Source organism: Struthio camelus, chromosome 27, assembly GCF_040807025.1.
Source record: "Struthio camelus isolate bStrCam1 chromosome 27, bStrCam1.hap1, whole genome shotgun sequence".
Taxonomy (NCBI): Eukaryota; Metazoa; Chordata; class Aves; order Struthioniformes; family Struthionidae; genus Struthio; species Struthio camelus.
The window spans coordinates 5,076,186-5,095,346 of NC_090968.1; the positions used below are offsets into that span (position 1 = coordinate 5,076,186).

Sequence of the window (19,161 nt, forward strand, 5' to 3'; positions counted from 1 at the left end):
AGCAGCTGTTCGCGGCTCTCCGGTACCTGCTAGCAGCTTCCTTTGTCCCAGCGTAACGGCGGGGGCCGGAAGGGAACGCAAGCTCTCCGCGGAGGGCCAGGCTCCCGGACCACCCAGGACACCTTCGCTAGGAAAACACGGCAGTTTGGTCGTTTTATTGTCCAATAGCGTATCTTTCGGTGGGCACCAGAGGAAAGGGAAGCACATCCGTAGGCGCGAAACCGAAACAGAGGCCGCGGTGCCGGCACAACCCTCCACGCGCCTAAGTTGAGGCTTATATGCAGCCTTCAGCTCCGTAAATTCCTCAGCGGAGGGTTTTTAGGGGCTCGGCGCTGACCCGCGGCCACCTCCCCGGCCAGGGCAGGGGGAGGCCGCTCCTCCCGCCGCACGGCCCAAGCGCCAGCGCTGAGGCGGGCGGCCCGTCAAACCACGCGCCCGGGATCCAGCCGTAAACCCTTTCAGAGTCTTAAGTGTTATTATTTGTTTTTCAATCAAGGGTATTCGTTTATTTATTCATTCATTCATTCCAGGTTCTGTGCGCAAGGGGGCCCGTGACGCGCGTCGCTGCGCGGCCGACGCCAACTGCCCGCGCTGCGCCATCGCCCCGCCATTTTCCCTCAGCGCGGCCACGCCCCCTCTCGCGCGGCCACGCCCCCTCTCGCGCGGCCACGCCCCTCCTCCAGGGAGCCCGTGCCCGCCCCGCCGCCTCGCCCCGCCGCTCCCTGGGGGGGGAATTGCGTGCGTGCGTGCGTGCGTGCGTCACGTCCGGCGGCGGGAGCAGGAAGTGTCGCGCGGGTCGGTTGCTATGCGGCGGCGGCGCGGCGGCGGCGGGCCGGGAGGTGAGCGCCGGACGCCTGGGCCCCTCCGGGTGGGGGTGGGGGAGGGGGAGCGCGGCCTAGTGAGGGGAGAGGTCGGGGTTTCCCTCCCTCCTCCGTTTGTGGGGAGCCGGGTCCGGGTCTCGGCGGCGGCCCGGGCTGCCGGAGCCGTGAGGGGGCGGCGGGGGCCGCGCGGCCCCCCGGGGGCTGCAAAGGGGAAACGTTGCTGGTGTGAAGTTTGGAGCCTTTACGCGTTAGGGACCGGCTTTGCCGGTGGTGGAGGAGCTGGATGCCTGCCTAACTTCCTTTCGGCTCCCTGATTAGAGTAGCGAGCGGTTGTGCTCGGGGTAGGGTCGTCGTTTTTATCCGTTTACTTATTTTCTTTAATTCAGGGACAGAGGAGCAATGGCTTTGAGAAGGATTCACGCGTCTCCTCAGTCTGAGGTGACTGGCTGATACTGGGACACCGGCCGGACTTTCTCTCTGTTGGCCCTGCTCACATCCCGAAATGGGGAGGTAAGAGTCTAAAAAGGATGGGGTAGCAAATTGTGGTATCATCGGGGCAAAGGATGAGGAACCTGATTGTGAATTCCTGCCTAATTGCGTATCCCGAGGTGGGAACAGAGTGTTGACTCTGCTTATACCAGAGCGCAAGCAAAGCACAGCTAAGAGCAGACCAAAGTAAAAAGTTTTCTGAAAAACCTGTTTGTCTGTAGCCTTTTGCCAGAATGTCCTGCGATTCTTTTTAGTAGAGTCCATTTTTAAACCAGATTGTCCTCTTTGAATTTTAGGATCAACTTCTCATGTTTGCTTCCTGCTTCCTGGCACTTCAGCATCTCTCCTGTGGGATGCCCGCGTATTATCAATACCACTTTGCGACAGATCATTGTTATTGGAATACTTGCTGCTGCTGTCTCTTTGCTTTACTATTCTCTGGTTGTCATCCGGAATAAGTATGGACGTGCATACAGGGATAAAAGATTCCACAGGTGAGAGTTAAAAACACTGTGGTGGAGAGCAGTGATGTGGTTTACGTTCTGTAGATTCATGTTATGTAGTTGGGACAAGAATTTGGTGTACAAGACAAAGCACTGACAGGAAGCATGTATAAAATAACTGAATGGAGAGGGAAAAAAAAAGCATGAATAAAATCCCATGCTTTTTTTCCTGTAGTTTTCTTTATCTGAGTTACTTTCAATTTATTAATAATTCAGCTTTACAGTTTCTTATTTAGTGTTTCCATAAGGTAATAAAAACTTGGGGCAAGAGTGTTGTGTAAGAAATTATTCTGTAAGTGACTTTCAGGATTTATTTGGAGAATTTGATTCTTCTGAGCAGCACTTCCCCTTCCCCCCACCTCAGCAGTGTACAATGCTGAAAACTGTTGTATGATTCCTCTGATAGAAGCTGTTGTGGTGTGTTGAATCTAATGTTAAGAAAAACTTTCATACAGAGCTTGAGTTGTCATGTAGTAACGTCAAGTTTTCTTGTAGGTATCTTGCCCGAGTAACTGATACTGAAGCTACCGATACAAACAATCCCAATCTGAACTATGGAATCGTTGTGGACTGTGGCAGCAGTGGCTCTAGAATTTTTGTGTATTGTTGGCCAAGACACAACGGTAACCCACACGATCTGCTGGACATCAAACAGATGAGGGACAAAAACAGAAAACCAGTGGTTATGAAAATTAAACCAGGTACTGGAAAGAAATTAATTTTTAGAGTTGCTTTTCTATCTAGTTGCCTATGCTAACCTTGCTTTTTCAAAGCCTATATTTAAAAAGTCTGGGCAAAGGAAGCTTGAATGTTTTCAGTATGGCATTCCCCAGGTTTCTTTGCGTTTGGTTTGCACGATGCTTTGTTCAGCTTTAGAACTTGAAACATGACACTGACAAGCAGGAGGAAGAGGGTTTCTTTGTATACTAAGACAGTTGCCAGTTCAGTTGCCTGTTAACTTAGTTTTGTTTAGTAGATAAATAATCAGCTTCCTAAAAAAAGAATGAAACTAACACTAATTCATCCTCTAAACATTAAATAAAAGCCTGTATTACTGTTATAGATAATTATCTATTTGTACAATTGGTAAAATTAAAAAATAGCTTTTTTATTTCTGTAGTTGATTTCCTGGAATTGGCTTTGGGTTCTTTGTTTCTGTTCTGTGCATTGCTTATCAAGATTTTGCAGATAGGAACTACTTGAGGCCTGAGTTGCTTCACTTTCATATTTACCTGTTTCACTAGGCATTTCAGAGTTTGCTAGCTCTCCTGAGAAGGTCAGTGATTACATTTCTCCACTTCTGAGCTTTGCTGCTGAACACGTACCCCCTGCAAAACACAAAGAGACTCCTCTTTATATTCTGTGTACTGCAGGAATGAGGATTCTGCCAGAAAGGTTATTGGCCATCTCTTATTTTTAGTAGATAGAGGTAGCGAAATCTACTAGTAGATCTAGTAGATTTTAGTAGATCATTATTCATTTAGAATAATGATCCTGGTGTCTCTGACTATTTTTAACTATTCAAAAATGTTATTTTGCAGCCAGCAGAAGGCAATACTTGAGGATCTGCTCACTGATATCCCTGTGCATTTTGATTTTCTGTTCTCGGACTCTCATGCAGAGGTTATTTCAGGGAAACAGGAAGGTAGGTTAATGTTGGAAACATCCTTTAAAACGTCTATCCTTTTCCTGCTACAATTTGGTTAATTTTTTTATTGCTTTTTAAAATTCTAATTCAGTTGAGAGATCTATTCCTCAATAGCAGTAGATGGTCCTGTGTGCAGATCATCATCTGCTGTAATCTTTTAACTTGTCTAAAAGTTTTCTAATTAGCAGTGAACATAACACATCCCAATTTTGCAGGGATTTTACTCCATTTTCTCCGACTTCAGGGAGGTAAGGGTCAGGATAGGATACAAGATCTCTCTCAGCAAAAGAAATGCTGCGGACAAATGGTTTCTAGAGGGAACAATGTTTTGATATAATCAGGACTGTGTTAACATTTTTTTTTAACTATATAAAATAGCAGTGGTACATGATAACAAGTCAAATGCAAAATATCCCTCTCTGTTTTTAAGATGATATTTATCAGGCATTCCTGAAATGTCCAAATTTTTTTTTTCCCCTTGTGTACATAGGAGTTTATGCATGGATTGGCATCAACTTTGTTCTTGGAAGGTTTGAACATACAGATGATGGTAAGTATCTAATTGTGAACTGGGTTTTAGGAAGGACTTCAGATACGTTACTCTTGTGCTTTCAGTGTCGGTGGTATGTTTTCGGATAGATCCGTTAGTGAACAGTGCGTATGTGAATGCTGGTATTGACTTAATTTGTATGTGAAATTTCAATGATCTGCGTTGCTACAGAAATTGAAGAAAGTTCTGACTGTAGCGCTGCTGTAGGCTGCTTTAGTTGTACTTCTCAAAGGCTTTTCATTGTTTCCTCCAGAGGATGAAGCGGTTGTGGAGGTACATGTCCCAGGTAGTGAAAACAAGGAGGCCATCTTTCGTAAGAGGACAGTGGGTATTCTTGACATGGGCGGAGTGTCGACTCAGATAGCATACGAAGTCCCTAAAACTGTAAGCTTTGCCTCTTCGCAGCAGGTTATTATCTGTGCAACTTCCTTCTTTTCTTTTTGATTTATTTTAATGCATATTTGTTCTGTTCGTTTTCTTTGTTTTGAGTATTGTTCATCATTACATCACATCCCAAAACGGCAGGAGAAGATGGCAGATACGAGTCCTTCATCAGCTAAGCGATTTGTTTGTATTTTTGTTCATACAGAAAGTTGATTTCGATTAGTATAATTTGTCAGCAATTTTTAAGTTTAATTGGATGTGCGTTCTTTGTGTGTACGTAAGTGTATATACATTTTTTTAATTTGCTTTATGCTTAAGAGACTTTGTTCTGGAGTGCAGAGACCAAAAGTTGTATGATTTCTTTAAAAGAACTCACATAAGATATGGCTTTTTCCTTTATAAATTGGATTGTGAGATACTGAATTAATGGGTTATTGGGTAACAATACAGTTTGAAACATCACCTACGTCCTCAGCACCGTTCATCTGTTGTAGGAAGCAAATTTCTTCATTGCAAGGTCTTAAATGGAGCATGACTTTCTTTTATTTCAGTGCACTGATTTCTAGAATAATTCCTGAATTTTTAAAATGGGATAACCTCCCACTGACTTCAGTGAAAAATTATCTCAAGTAAGAATAGCATAAAAGCCCCGTGTTTTGGCTCTCAATGCACTGTTGTAATGATGTTATTCAAATCTTCAGCTGTGAAATTATATTTTTTCACTACTGCGGGTTTTAATAACTCCTCTGCCTATTTCAGACAGATGGCATAACGAGCAGTTTGGACTGTTAATCAAAAATATGGGCATTCAGGTTCTGAACAGATTGTCACAGTCAAATGTGATTTTGGAAATAAGAAGAGTTGCAAACAATTGATGATGACTGTTACATGACCCTATCTGAACATAAATTGATTTAAAAAATGGTATTTTCAACCTGGAGCCCATCCAGGCTCCCTGACGGAGAATGGGAAACAACTGGCTGTGACACTGTACAGTACTGCTGTTTCTCATTTACGAAGTTAGTTATGCTGCGATGTTATGCTACTTTCCTGAATACTTTCTACATGAAGAGTTTCTGCTACGTGTCTCCTAAAACGTTTGATAAGCTGCTTCAACAAACCGATGTGCGGAGTGTGAAGAGAGCTGAGAGACTGTCGGACAAAGTCTTGAGAACTCTAAATTGGAAAATTAAGAATGGCTCTGCTGGGCCAACCATAAGTCTTCCTATCTTAGCAATCTGTGTCGTTGGGAAGTTGGTCAGAGGTAGTATCATTGAGCTTAATAGCTATAGAGAAACCTTTTCCTGGGAAGAGACTTCAGTGTCCACAGCAGCAGTTTCAAGTTCCTGGCCTTTGCAGTTCCTTGGGTATCAATAGCGATGATACAGTACTCTGCAAGTAGTATGCTCTGCTCTCCTATCGAATAGAAGGCAATGCGGACCTGTGAAAAGCAAAGCAGATGAGTAGATGAGTGATGCCTAAAGATTTTAAGACATCCTGTTGTCTGATGAAGTAGCCTTTAGGTTTTGGTTCATATTGTTTATAGCTAATCCTGATGCTTATGTTCTACAGGAGGAAGTAGCCAAAAACTTACTAGCAGAATTCAACTTGGGCTGTGACGCTCATCAAACTGAGCACGTATATAGAGTCTACGTTGCAACGTTCCTTGGCTTTGGAGGGAACGCAGCGCGCCAGAGATATGAAGACAGTCTATTTACCAGTGCAATATTTAGAAACAGGTAACTGGCTGCAATAGCTTGGGGGATATGGGTTTTGTGCATCACTAGGCTCGGTAGCCTCTAACTTGAATATATGTAGGAAAGAGTCCTGATGTAAAATTTGGTTTGTACAGTGTGCAGCGTGAAATGCTGGAACTTATTTAAACAAGGATGTCTTTCTGTTTTGATGCTGTAATATCTCAGAGTTTGATGTTTCTGATCTGCAGTTGTTACAGTTGTGCGTGCTCTTGTATACAGGCTGCTGGGCAAACAGATTGGTATGACTTCTGATTCACCCTACCTAGATCCTTGCCTGCCCCTGGATGCTCAAGATGAGGTTCGGCAAAATGGACAGATAATGTATTTGCGTGGAACAGGAGACTTTGATATGTGCCGTGAAATTATTCAGCCCTTCATGAACAAGACCAATGAAACCCAGACATCTCTGAACGGTGTCTATCAGCCTGCCGTGCACTTTCAGAACAGTGAATTCTATGGCTTCTCGGAGTTCTACTACTGTACTGAGGATGTATTACGCATGGGAGGAGATTACAATGCTGCTAAATTTACTAAAGCTGCAAAAGTAAGTATTCTTGAAAGAAACTCTTTTTTTCTAATTTGAAACAAACTACTCTAGAAAAGCATTTTGTTCTGAAACTCTTGCAACAAAACTCCTTTAAAGATCCAAACTCCTTTCATCCTACAATGAATTATCACGGGGCATCTCTTTGCCTCGTTTGGGTTTTGTTTTAGAATACTTGTTTTAAGACTCAATAGTAGAGTTGACTCCAGAGGAAACAGGACTCGGAGTCAAATTTCAGAAGAACTATGGAAAATAAGGTTAAATCCATGCTCCTTCTACCCCTTACTTCCTTTTATGAAGGTCTTAGTAATGGTTAGCAAAAAAATTCCCTATTCCTCCTGCTTTATATATTTCATACCTGATTCACTGGTGCTAATCCTAGCAGGGAATCAATCTGTCGGGGCAGTATAAAGTAAGGCTACGCCATATACTAACGGAATATGATATGCTTTGTCAGTGCCCTAAAAACAGATTGTCTGTTTTGTGTGCATCTGCAAGGATATTACTAAAGAATTTAAATGCTACTGAATATTAGTTTAACCACAAATGCCAGGTATGGGTCAAAATGATGTTAAACTGCACATGACGTGTGCAGTCTGACCCGCTCTTCAAGGGAAGCTGTTCCTTCTAATTTTTCTAGCTTTAAGTGTTTACAGAGCATCTTACCTGTGGCAAAAAATCTTAACACAAGGCGGAAGCAGTACTGAAGTCTCTTATATTTTTCTTTCAGGATTATTGTGCCACTAAGTGGTCTGTCCTGCGGGAACGTTTTGACCGTGGTCTTTATGCGTCACATGCTGATCTCCACAGATTGAAGTAAGTATTTGTGTTTGTACAGCAAATTCATTCATGCAGAGTTGCCAAGGAGAGGTCATGTCCAAATGATCCATTTAATGAAATCATTAAAAGTGTGAATATAACCTTAAATATTGCATCAGCCATAAGAATTACTGATAGCAACGTATCTAAACGTGCTCCACAGTCCTTTGGGGCTGTGTAACTCTTGAGAAATTAAATGCTTGACTCTATGCCACTTTTTCTGTAGGTACCAGTGTTTTAAGTCTGCCTGGATGTATGAAGTATTTCACAATGGCTTCTCTTTTCCTGTGAGTTACAGCAATTTGAAAACAGCTCTGCAGGTTTATGATAAAGAGGTGCAATGGACACTGGGAGCCATTCTTTACCGAACGCGTTTTTTACCTTTGAGGTACCGCTCTTTTCTTAAATGTCTGGAAATAGTGTTTGGGTGGAGGGGATAAGGGTTTTATGAAGGGGGGAGAGACACTGACAGCAAAGCAGTTGGCAAATAGGAAGAGACAAAATGTTTCTGGTTCATTTATATGAAGTATCCCTGTCTGAGTGCATATTTCAGGTAGCTCAAGTACCCCTTGGTAAAGCTGATTCTACCAAGATGGGTTATGTTTTCTTTGATAAGATAGTTTGGAAGCAAAGCTTGCTTTGCAATTTATGTCTCTATCCCTTTGACTTTTCAGAGACATCCAGCAAGAGAACTTCCGTGGAAGTCACTCCCACTGGAGGAGCTTCTCCTTTGTTTACAATCATTACTTGTTTTTTGTCTGTTTTCTGATTGTGCTGCTCTCCATCCTACTTTACCTGCTAAGGCTGAGACGAATTCACAGGCGAATGTTGCGTAACAATTCATCCACTTCCCTATGGATTGAGGAAGGTCTCCCGCCACAGAAGATCCCAGGAGCCTTATGAGATGCTGTGATGGAGAGCTTTTATTGGACTTCCTACAGAAAAAGCCATTTTTGCCTCAGGGTTTCTCCTTTTTGTCCCTTTAAATCACTGAAGAAGCAGATCACCCCAAACGTGGAATTCAGCTAGGCTTTGGAAACATGGGAAAACGGGGTCACCTTGGCTTAGTCTCATTAGACAATATCTGCCAAAAATTCTTTATTTTATTTTTTTTTAAATAATGCACTTTTGTGTGTAATGGGAAGAGTAAAAAGACTTGATGTCAGTAAATGAGTAACGGTAGCTTAAGCTATGTATGGTAAGAGAATGAGTGTGAATTCTCATCCTTTGAGTGGGATTGTGAAATACTGTTAGCTAGGATGAATGAGAATTTCTTTTTCTCTTTTTTCCTTTTTCTTTTTTTCTCCAGATCCATGCTTGGTATTTGACTTCTCAGTTCTGAGTGTCCTCAGTCAAAGACAAGGAAGTACAGGGTTTTCAAAAGCAGTAAGAAAACCACCTGTTAGGACAGATTTTCTGGTTTATATTCTGGAATAAGTACTGTAATGTAGAAAAAAAATCTGTTGCATCCAACGCTGTGCTTCCACAAAACTGCTTAAATCACTGTTTTGTTTATTTGTGAGTTTCACCTCTGTCTTGGAAGCTATATCCATATAGTGGCAAAAGTCACTACTTTTTAATCCTTATTTCTGTTTCATAATCATTAAAAGATTTCCCTGAAGCCGCCAGTAAGGTGAAAAAACTGGAACATGTCTAGGCTTTTGTTTCTGCTAGAGTAGACATGCACAGTGACTTCTTCGTTGTTTTTGAGTACTTTGATTTGTTAATTTATATTTTATTTAAAACTGTTAATTTTACTTGAAAATAATTTGTCCATGATTAAAAGTGGGATTTATATGAACTTTTGATGGATGAATATTTTGTTGTGCAATATAAATCATTTCTACTTTCACTGCTTGTATCCAACTGGCAAAATTTTCTTCTCTTCTAGTAGGTGTGGATATGTTGGAAAACTGGATGCTGTTTTCAGTATTGGAGCACTGAAATGTTGATACCACTTTTGTCATACTTAAGGTGCAGTTTATTCATCTAAACGTCTAGATGCTTTGAATTATTCTTTCATCTCTTTCCGATATGCTGGCTCTTGCCATTGACTGTCGAGGGAATTTAGGTTTGATCTGCTGAACTGTGGCTAAATTTAGGTGCTAAACTTTCTGTTCCTTCTTCCAGTATCTGGCAGATGCTTGCGTTGTTTCATAAGAATTAACCAGATACTTGCTGGAATGACCACGATTTTAAAATGGCAACGGATCTTTAACTGAACATTGGAAATAACAAATAGTGTCTCCGTTTTACAAAGTATTTTTGTACCTGGTAAATCTGAGCAGCAGACCTGAGAGTCTGTGTTTTGCATTCTGCTATTTTTTTTGAGAGCACCACCTAAGTGAATACATAAAGATAATACTCCTCTCACTTCTGATGTCTGGAACTGTGGTGCAAACTTGTTGCACTCGTAGGCTGATAAGATTTATCAGAAAACTGACACTGATGATTGTTACAAGCCTGTAGTTCCTGTTTCTGAGGTGCCCAGAACTGAGTACAGAGCTTCTAATTGAATGCCTAGATAAAGCATTCCCCTTTGGACAAGTGTTGAGGTTAGTGGTAAAGTGGAAAGGAAGTTTCAGTGTGCAACGGTGGCAAAATCCAGGCAGGATGGACTCTGCCAAGCATCTCTTAGTAGAAGAGATGGAGTGTCTCAAGTGCAGCATGCAAACAAAACACTTCTGAAAATCATAAAAACAAGAAACAGTCGAAGAAAGTAAGTTTCAGACCCCAAATAGATGGTCCTTTCATATTCTGAAGGATTTTTTTTTTGAGATATTCTTTAAGATACTTTTATTTCCTTTTGGTCTTATCTTTTAATGTATCACTTTAAAATTGATTCTCTAGTAGAGCTGGATGCTCATTTGATGGACAGTCATTATGAAAAGACTATTCTGTCCTAAATTAAGGTAGTGTAAACTTTTTTAAAAGGGAAAATAATTGTCCAAATCATGTAGTGTTTCATTGGTGGAACCAAGTGCAGGATTTGGACATTGCTTTCTTATCTTGTAGGAGGGACAATCTGTGGCTGTACACAGTGAAGTATATGTTTTGTGGCCCCCAGAGCTTAAGACGACTTTGGTAGGTGTCTCAAGGGCTGTGGCAGGCCCTCACCTGTGCTATAGTGCATAAGAAAGGTATTGCCTATTATATGTGTTTTGTAGCTCACCTGGAAAAACAGTTGGTGCTGCTACTACTTCTACGTCAATACTTGTACCATAAGAGTGCACAAAAGTCCTAATTTAGTTCAATGACAAGTTCTATGTTCATATATACTCCTGGAACACAATGGTCTTTGCTTGGACGAGCTGCAGCTATGAACCTTGATGAATAAAGTAGTGGCTGGAATGGGAATGGCACAACGGAGCCAGACTGGGCTGTGTGCTTACCTAAAGCAGCATGTGCCAGCTTTAGTGTTTCACACCTATTTTTGAAAACTCCAGTGAGGAATGAAGATATGAAGCTGGAGTTGTCTGGAATGCAAAGAAAAATAAGGTGGTGAATGGGTGGTGAGAAAGCAATCAGAAGAATGGAGGTGGGGGGAGAGGTTGGCAGTGACTGTTATACAGTGTACAGTTGGTGAATCTGTCTCTTTTATTGAATTTTTTTTTCTCTAGGATCCTAGCAGCAATGCCCTGCTAGAAGGCTATAGGCTGTAGCTTTTTTTGGTGATTTGGGTCAGGAAGGGCAAAATAAAGATCATGCAATACATGATTTCCTCACCTAACTAACTGTGAAAAGACAATGGCAGCAGCAGTTGGTTTCAAGAGCAGCTACTGTTCCTTAAGAACCTAAACAGTATATGATAAAAGTTCAAACAAGCCTAAGGCCTAGAACCTTAAAAAAGCTTTCTTTGTTCATGTAAATTGTGCACAGAAACCCACTGCACATCTGTATCTTCCCCCTCATTCAGCTGTCAGGTGATAAATCAGGTGCTTGATAAGGTGAACAAGTGTCAAGGTGCTTCAGAGAGCAGGGAAGATGGGGGGGGGGTGGTCAGCATCTTCAAAACTGAAAACAGCTGTGTTTTATCTGTTTCTGGATTTGCTTTCCTAAATCCTCAGGTCTTTAAGAAATCTCATTAGGTGCTCAGCTGCCCCTTCCTATGCATAAGAAGGGTCAATTTGTCATGAAAATGCCACTCGTGGTGCAGAGGGATGAAGCTGTGAGAGTTTGATCGGAGATCAATAAACTGTAGTGTTTCCCCCAATTGCTCTTGGATTTGTGTTTCTTTATGCAGGTTTTCTGCTAGTTTATAGCAACTGAAAGATTTGAGGGGAATGGGCAGTTTATTTTTTAGCCCTGACTCTAAGCTGTACATCCACGTCTACAGAGTTTTGCACACTGGTAGAAGTACAGTGACCTTCAGAGATGAGTACATTGTGTGAAAGCAGCTCAGGGCCTTATCTACTACCAGCAAGCTGGGAGTTAACCCCCTTGCTCTCAGGCAGGTACGGGGGCACAGCGAGAAGCAGCTGAGTTAATTAAGTTTCCAAAAGGTGCCCAGGAGAAAGCCATTTCGGTCATTAGGAGGAAGAGCAGCTAAGGGCTGGGAGTGCGAGGCAGGTGCTAAGGAAGAAGAGACAGTGTGGTACTTACTCTTGCCTGGGGCTCTGCAGTAGTGCTATTCCTTGTCAAAGGTATTTTAAGTTCAAAATGAAGCTTTTTGCCCCTGTTGGAGAGGGTTTGGGTTGGGTTTTCATTGCTGTGGAGCTATGGGAAATGCACTGCAGAAGTGTGGTGGGATGCTCTGGAAGGGAGCAAAGCGTGCTGTGGCTCGTAGTGAGGAGTTGCAGTGTAAAACCAAGCCCAAGCTGCCTGGTGGCTTGGGTTTGATTCAGTAGTGGTGTCTCATGATAGACTGCTGTTGCTTAGAGAAGGGTGAGCCAATTGAAAGGGATTTTGTCATATTCCTAGGCTTGTGAATCTAAATGCATTAATTGTCCTCAGCCTGTGCATTTGGAAAGAGTAGCACATCAATGATTTAGGGCCTCTGGCTTTTGCTCCTTTTGGGAGGCTGTTTTAATGCTGAAACTGGGCTGTGCTTGGTTTTTGGGTATTGAAGTGAGTAGGGTTCATCCTGGGAATGTGTATATTAGAAGAAAGAGCGTTTGGAAAAATCAGCTTTAATTACCAGTCTAACCTTCAGGATAAGCGTAGGGCAACAAAACGATGCTGAGCATGCTGGAAAGATTGTATGTGCGGAGGTTTCCTGGGTGCTTAGAGCGCACGTCTGTGTGAAGATGTGACTGGAGCGCTTAAAATGGAGCAGCTCCCTGCCGATCACCCTGTTCCCACGGTCTTGCTGCTGGTGTGTCAATGAGGCCGATGGGAGAGGTCGTGGGGTAGGATCATGGCTGGGGAGCAGTATCTGCTCCTCATAGGCACCTCCTCTGGGCTGCTCAGGGAGCAAGTGCTGCTGATTAACAAACAGGTAACGAAGCTGTGGGGTGTGGACAGGCAGGCTGACCTTTCAGCCGCTGTAGCTCTCTGCTGTGTTCATGCTCAAGTCATGCACCATCCCTTCCATGTAACGTAGTGCTAGGTCTCAGCGCAAGGACTGCGCGAGGCCCTTCCTGCGGGGTCTTTGCACGAGTTTGTTACACGTTGGTGTTTGTTGGCAGGGGAAGGGGGCACAGACTTTCAAAAGTAATTGGCTAAGTTTCAAGGCTGAATGCCTGGATTTACAAGAATGCTGTGCTCTGTGGTGCTTGAACAAGCCGCAGACAAGTGTTTGCAAATCCAGTTCTTAGTTTCTGTGAAAATCTGGGCATAGGATCCCAATAACTGGAATTAGAGCATTTCTTTTTTTTTCCCCCACTTCATTTGCAGGGATTTGCAGGATGGGGCAGGAACCTGGGAAGAGGTGAAGGAAGTTTATTGTGCTGTTTGTAACATCTGAAGGAGACTAAAACCAGCTTACTCTTGTAGATCTTTTTGTAGCTCAAGAGGAAGAAAGGAAGCCTTTCCATCGCACCCCTGGACAAGCCTGGACTACGCTAAGTAACAACACCATGGGAAACATGATCCCTCTAAGAGACTTAGTGATGCCAGTTTTCACTCAGTGTCTCAGCTTGGATTCCCAAGTCACAATGGTAATGTTTATCTGTTTGTGTGTGTTTCTGCATTAACAAGCTTTATTTTCTTTCTCCTGCTTCTCCTATTCACCCTGTCCTTTCTCCAGGTCCATTAAGGACAGGTAAGGCATGCAGGAAAAGCATAAAAGGGAGGCAAGGGTGCTGCTCTTTGACCTTCCCAGTGACCTGGAATGGACAGGCAAGTGACACCGAAGCTTTTGGCTTCATGGCCTCTTAAATATATCACTCTTCTTTTTATTGCTGTGTTTTTGTGTGTGGAAAATGTCCAAAGTAAACAAGACCAAACATAGCCTCTAATGGAAGAAGTGATTGGGAGACAAAAGTATACCCATGAGAAAGGCAGATGTGGAGCACGGGGAGGGGAGGAGGCACACAGCTCCTCCAGGAGCACCATCCGTCTGGAGGCTACGAAGTCTTGTGGAAACAAAAGGGTTTTCTCTCTTTTTGCAGCCCTTAGTGAAGGGGACAGTCAATAGCAATAGTGACTTGATGGCATGCTCGATCGGGGGCACCTTGTTCTTTCTTGTCCCATTGTTTCTGCCATTGTTGCTACTAAATAACGCATGAAGCTCATTGAAAACTGAAATGAGCGCAGTGAGGACTTGCTGTGTCCCTCTGCCTGGGCACCAGCCTCCATGTGTGCAGTGTTCGGGGGACCTGGTCCTCACACAATTGTTTTTCAGGTCACCCTCCCATTATTTAAAGAATAGGAGGACAATAATGACTTTCTCACATGCTTGTCCTTGAGGATCTTTGGGTTGGTGGGAAATAGTGCTGGGAAACTTCTTGAGACTGAGTTAAGCAGAGTCTTGATAGATGGCAAGTGATTTGCATTGCTGAACTGCGGAAGTTTTTTAGGACCCTGATCTTCTAACAGAGGTGCTCAGCACTGTTTTACCAGGCAGCATACAAATACACAGAAGTCACAAATATATGATCCATACCGATATCCAGATTTTCTTAAACTGCACGTGCTTTCCAGGGTCCTGTAAGTTACCAGCTTTAAATTCCCTGCTACAAATAGTGTGCCGAAGCAGGGCATGATTTGAGTCTACAGATCGCAGATATTTTCTATTCCTAGGTCTCGTGTGTATGGCACTTTACCAGCGTTTTTCTTCTGCTGATAACTGCAGTGATAGCTTGTAAGCAAGATTTCACCAGTGCCAGGCTTTTTGCCCCTTAGGTGCACTGTCTAGATTGCCCTGGCCAAATTTTGGCAAGCAGGGCAATAAACAGTGGAAAGCAGTGAACTTGGCTACCTTTTGGCACATCACCTGCCATAAAAGCTGAGAATGCTTAGCTCCTTTCTGATGTAGGTAAAGATCAAGGGTGTTAAGGAAATTGTGGGATCAGTCTCAAGGGTATGTAACGCATCTCCTACCTAGATGTTCCCTTCTGCATCTAATGTCCTGCCCTTGCATCGGCCCTCTTGCAAATTACATCAGCAGCTGGAGTCTCTGTCCTTGAACTAATTGTTCAAGTTTCTGCATAAATTTCTGCAGAACCGCTGGTAGAAACTGTCCTAACAAGGACAGGTTCTCTGGCCGGTTACAGTTACATTGGCACCTAAGACTTTAAAACAGATGTTTCTATAGCCTCTTTTAAGGATGAGGAGGGGAATTTGCTGCTTTGGAGTGACATTTGTCTGGGAGAAACGGAGATCAGTCCATTGAGTTCCTGCTACAGACCGGACTGGATGGGAGGCCAGTTCTGTCTGCTCAGGGCTTGCTGGGGCCAGAAGTCCCTTCTCTGGCTTTTGACCCCTAGACACAGGATTCTGTGCTTGCAGAGGCTCTGCTGTTTAGGAGGGGGACTCTTGCCATCTAGTGGGAGGGGATGGTAAGCCTCTAGGAGCTCTGCCACCCCCTAGCATAAAAAGACAAAATGCAAACCCTACTTCCCAGCCTCTTAGTACGTGAATCGCTTCCCTGCAGATGTGGGATCAGCTCACGCTGCTTTCCCACAGCTTTCTCGCTGCCTCAAATCAGTGAAGCTGGATTTCTCATAAACTCTTCTTCTTTCTAGAAATCTCACTTTTTTTCTGATCTTTTTTCCTAGGGGCAAAAGTCTGTGTTTGAGCCCTTCTTTACTCATCTCCTCCTGGATGGCTCAGTTGCACAGAGAGAAGCCATCAAGAACCTATAAGTACAGGGAAGGATGTTGGTGCATGCTGGGTCAGATAGTGTGTGCTGCCTGCGTTTTGTCAGGAGATTGCTTGGGGGAAGCAGCCTTTCAACAGCTGACTCCTTGATTCAGTGCTCGAAGACAGCTAGGATCTCTGAGTAATAGCTCTCATTGACAGAGTATGGAAAGAGCTTGCAGTGCGCCTTGTGTCTGGGTCCTCCTTGGCCTAGGAAAACAGGAAGCTTGCATTCCAGTTGGAAGGTTTCAGTACTAACTGGCCTTCTTCCCTGCCCTGCCCTTAAAAGGTTAAGGACAGAACTGCAAGAAAGATGTATGTGCCTTTGTGTATGTGCTGCTCTATTATTCAAATTGCCTGGGACTGAGAAGTAACAGCTGCTGTCATGTAAGCATTGTAATGCAGAGTATGATGTCTGTTCTTGTGAGTATGTCATGGGGTTTCAGAGTTTCACCCTCCTTCATGATTTCACCCTCCTTGTATGATGCTGTCCTTCTGTGCTTCTGTTCTGACAGGCCACTGTTAGGAGTCTGGGCTTCAGCGGAGATCTTGTTATGGACTGTTTTTTGAAGAGCCTTGAGCTCAGCTGTCTTTAGCGAGCTATTATGAGTAGCAACACTGAGAAAAGTTCTGAGGGCTGCAGACTTGAAGTGGTGACTCTGCAAAGCATGGAAAATGATGTGGGTGAGGGAAAGAAGGCATGATGTGGTCGTTGTCTGCGTTGCATTGATGCTTGGACTGGAATGCATGCAGAGAAGACAGAGAACTTGGAGAACTATAGTTGTTGTTTCTGATAGGAAATTAATCTCATCTTTCCAGCTTTGCTGGCTGCAAAAGCAGCATGTTGTACCAGGGTCCCTTCATGAATAGAAGCAACTCAAGTTTACAGTGCCTTGAGCTCTGGTTGCCACATGTACATGGGACTGTACAAACCCAGCCATGGTTAGGGTGGAGCAGCAAACTAGCAGTAACCAAACAGCAGTAGATAGGAATATTGGGTCTGGGAGGTCAATTCACAGTCGCTACTAAGCTCTTTACGCAAAAGTCTAAGCAATTCTAGTGGGGTTTAAAAGTATTACATAAACTAATATGGCTTATGTCTCTTTTGAGGGATGTGTAGACCGACTTCTCCAGAATCACTGGTGTTTATTAGATGTGCTGCGAGCCCAAGAGCAGATATACAGCTCTCCAATTATATGTTGTAGGAATTTTTCACTAGGGCCAATTGGTGTGAAAATTGCCACGTGTCTTCAGCACCCTTGCCAGAGCAATCAGGTCCTTCAATTCTTCAGGTATCGCCTAGATCATCTCTGTGCAGAGCAACCTTCGTGGAGCTCGGTGTATCTGCTTTGTGAATCTGAAAGGCCGAGTCGACCTGGGTGAGATTTGCACCTGCGGCTCCAGAGAGTCTGCGAGGTGAAAACACAAGGCTTGGGCAGGCAATGAGCCTTCCCTTTTTAAAAGAACTAAAGATTGGAGAAGTGAGATTAGAGAACCTAATGGTGCGTACCTAATTTTGGGGAGCACGGACCATGACCGTGACTACTTGGTCAAATCCAGTCGTGGCTTGTCCATACGGCAAGGGGTGTGCTTTGGGCAGATACAGAAGAAGGCTAGGGTGGTGGATCTGAAACGGGTCATGGTGGCTGTGTGCATAGCCAAGAGACAGATTCAGCTGCAGCTGGTACTTGTACAAGTATTTTGCATGAAAATATCCATTGTATGTGGGGTCACCGAACACAGAGAACCAGTGCCTGCTGGCAGCTGTGGCACTGCTGCCCATGAGGCTGCATCTTCGTCCCTTTGTTGGAAGCAGCGGATAAGTTACTGCTGGGAAGAGGATAAGGGATGGGGTAGATCTGTGCTTCCCTGGTGAAGGGCAGCAGTCCCCAAGGGAGAGAGGGAGTACAGGAACAGAGACCAAAGAGCAATAAGAGGATGGTTAAGCAGGCTGAAAGGTGCCAGGGTGGCCTGTTGGTCTGGCAAGTGATTTCCCTTGTCTCTTGTTTACATGATCAGATGTTGGAAACCCACTCTAAGCAGCAGCTTTTCTCCACAGTCGATGCAAGTTCGAGTGTGGTTCCCTGTCCGTCCCCCCCAGGTGCTTGTCTTTTGGTCTTCCCTGCCTACAATATGAGGGCACAGAAAGTTTCCCTGAATGCAGCATGCTACTCCGAGGAGCTTTGCTGAATTCCTGCTGAATGTTTCGCTTTATGCAACCAGTGAGTTCTTCCATCAGCTGGAAGCTTGCATGGCATTTGCTGCTTGTATCCTTACCCGACCTCTCGGTACCCGGGCATGCAGCAAGCATTCCTCCTGCAGGCTGTCATGTTCCTCCCTGCCCCGATCAGCAGACGCTCACACATTCCTTCCTCTGGCCAAACTGCCTTCAGTTTCCTGCCAGTCTGAAGTAGCTCTGCTCTGTGGAGCTTCTGCTGTGACACGTTTTTCCTCTGATGTCCGTCCCTGAGACTTGAGCGAGGCGAGTCTGGGAAGATTTGACCCGCCAGGTGGTGCTCTGCTGATAGCCATGCTGCTAATCGCAATTTGCAGCAATTTTACCTCTTCTAAGAGGGTTTCTTGAAGCGAGGCAGGACTCACCTGGAAGAGCGCAGTAGGCAGCAATCCTGTGCTGCTGTGGACGAGGGAAGGGCATGTGTTGGGTGGGCTGACTTGCAAGAAAGTCCACTACAAATTTGGAATGTCATCTCTGAATCTACTGAAGTAAATGGGGATATTTCCTCTAAGATTAGCCTTTGTGAATGCCTGCTGTTCTTTCTGTGCCTATCGACTTTCTGCTGACTTGTTTGAAAATCACCTTGAACAGAGATTTAACTTCTCAAGGGCAAAGCGGGTCAGAAAATAATCTTCCGTTCTCTGAGAGATGCTGACACTGCAGAATGTGCTGCTGTCCTAAGTTGGGTCGGGAAACAAAATTTCAAGATGTTCTCTGGAGTAGAAATTGCAAACTATTTTTTTTTCTTGGTAATTTCACAGTTACAGAAGATAGTTGAATAGAATTGTTATGATGTGATAAAAGCCTAAGTGAAAAATTGACAATTTAAAAACACAAAACCACTCTTATTTGAAAATATTGCAGAAGTTTAGAGTCGCCTCAGAATAATGTCTGATTGATTTTAACTACTTATTTTGATGGAAGAACTGTTTGAGTTAGCTCAGATCAGTGTTACTATTTCACTGACAGTTGTTCGCGCTACAGATGCTCTGAATTTCTTCTGTTCTTGCAGTTCAGGCTGAGATCTGATGGACTAACCTAGGCCATTTCATATATCTGCAGATGTTGACTTGCATTGCAAAACCTCTTTTTTTTTAAGCACCAGATATACATTGTGTTGAAGGGGAGTAAGTCTGAGATTCTTGCCTCGCTAAGTCTTTTTAGTGTTT

The 19,161-nt window shown here is 43.8% G+C and overlaps 2 protein-coding genes across 7 annotated transcripts in view; both read left to right on the forward strand.

The window, feature by feature from the left end:
• The first annotated feature begins 735 nt into the window (after nucleotides 1-735).
• Nucleotides 736-9,316, forward strand: ENTPD4 (ectonucleoside triphosphate diphosphohydrolase 4). 6 transcript variants are annotated; one of them, XM_068921005.1, is made up of 14 exons: nucleotides 737-839; nucleotides 1,208-1,331; nucleotides 1,607-1,804; nucleotides 2,309-2,514; nucleotides 3,058-3,208; nucleotides 3,355-3,458; nucleotides 3,952-4,011; nucleotides 4,265-4,395; nucleotides 4,501-4,566; nucleotides 5,968-6,134; nucleotides 6,372-6,696; nucleotides 7,427-7,512; nucleotides 7,742-7,903; nucleotides 8,190-9,316. In XM_068921005.1, exons 2-14 carry the CDS (start codon nucleotides 1,324-1,326, stop codon nucleotides 8,416-8,418), a joined length of 1,893 nt encoding a protein of 630 aa, XP_068777106.1. In that variant the 5' UTR covers nucleotides 737-839; nucleotides 1,208-1,323; the 3' UTR covers nucleotides 8,419-9,316. The 6 variants fall into 6 exon arrangements, with proteins under 6 accessions (XP_068777107.1, XP_068777106.1, XP_068777109.1 ...); XM_068921008.1 differs by having other exon boundaries at nucleotides 7,814-7,903; XM_068921006.1 differs by lacking the exon at nucleotides 4,501-4,566 and having other exon boundaries at nucleotides 736-839; nucleotides 4,265-4,419.
• A 4,158-nt stretch (nucleotides 9,317-13,474) lies between these two features.
• The window catches only part of LOXL2 (lysyl oxidase like 2), a 64,303-nt gene continuing 58,616 nt past the window's right edge, over nucleotides 13,475-19,161 (forward strand). The window contains exon 1 of the mRNA XM_009665646.2: nucleotides 13,475-13,613. The gene's annotated coding sequence lies outside the window, so the exon portion shown is untranslated. The remainder of the gene's footprint in view (nucleotides 13,614-19,161) is intronic.

What these genes read in the sequence shown, in the direction of transcription:
- ENTPD4 (XM_068921005.1), top strand. An exon ending in AGGGATAAAAGATTCCACAG is followed by an intron (nt 1,805 to 2,308) that starts GTGAGAGTTAAA and finishes GTTTTCTTGTAG; the next exon opens with GTATCTTGCCCGAGTAACTG. An exon ending in ATGAGGATTCTGCCAGAAAG is followed by an intron (nt 3,209 to 3,354) that starts GTTATTGGCCAT and finishes GTTATTTTGCAG; the next exon opens with CCAGCAGAAGGCAATACTTG.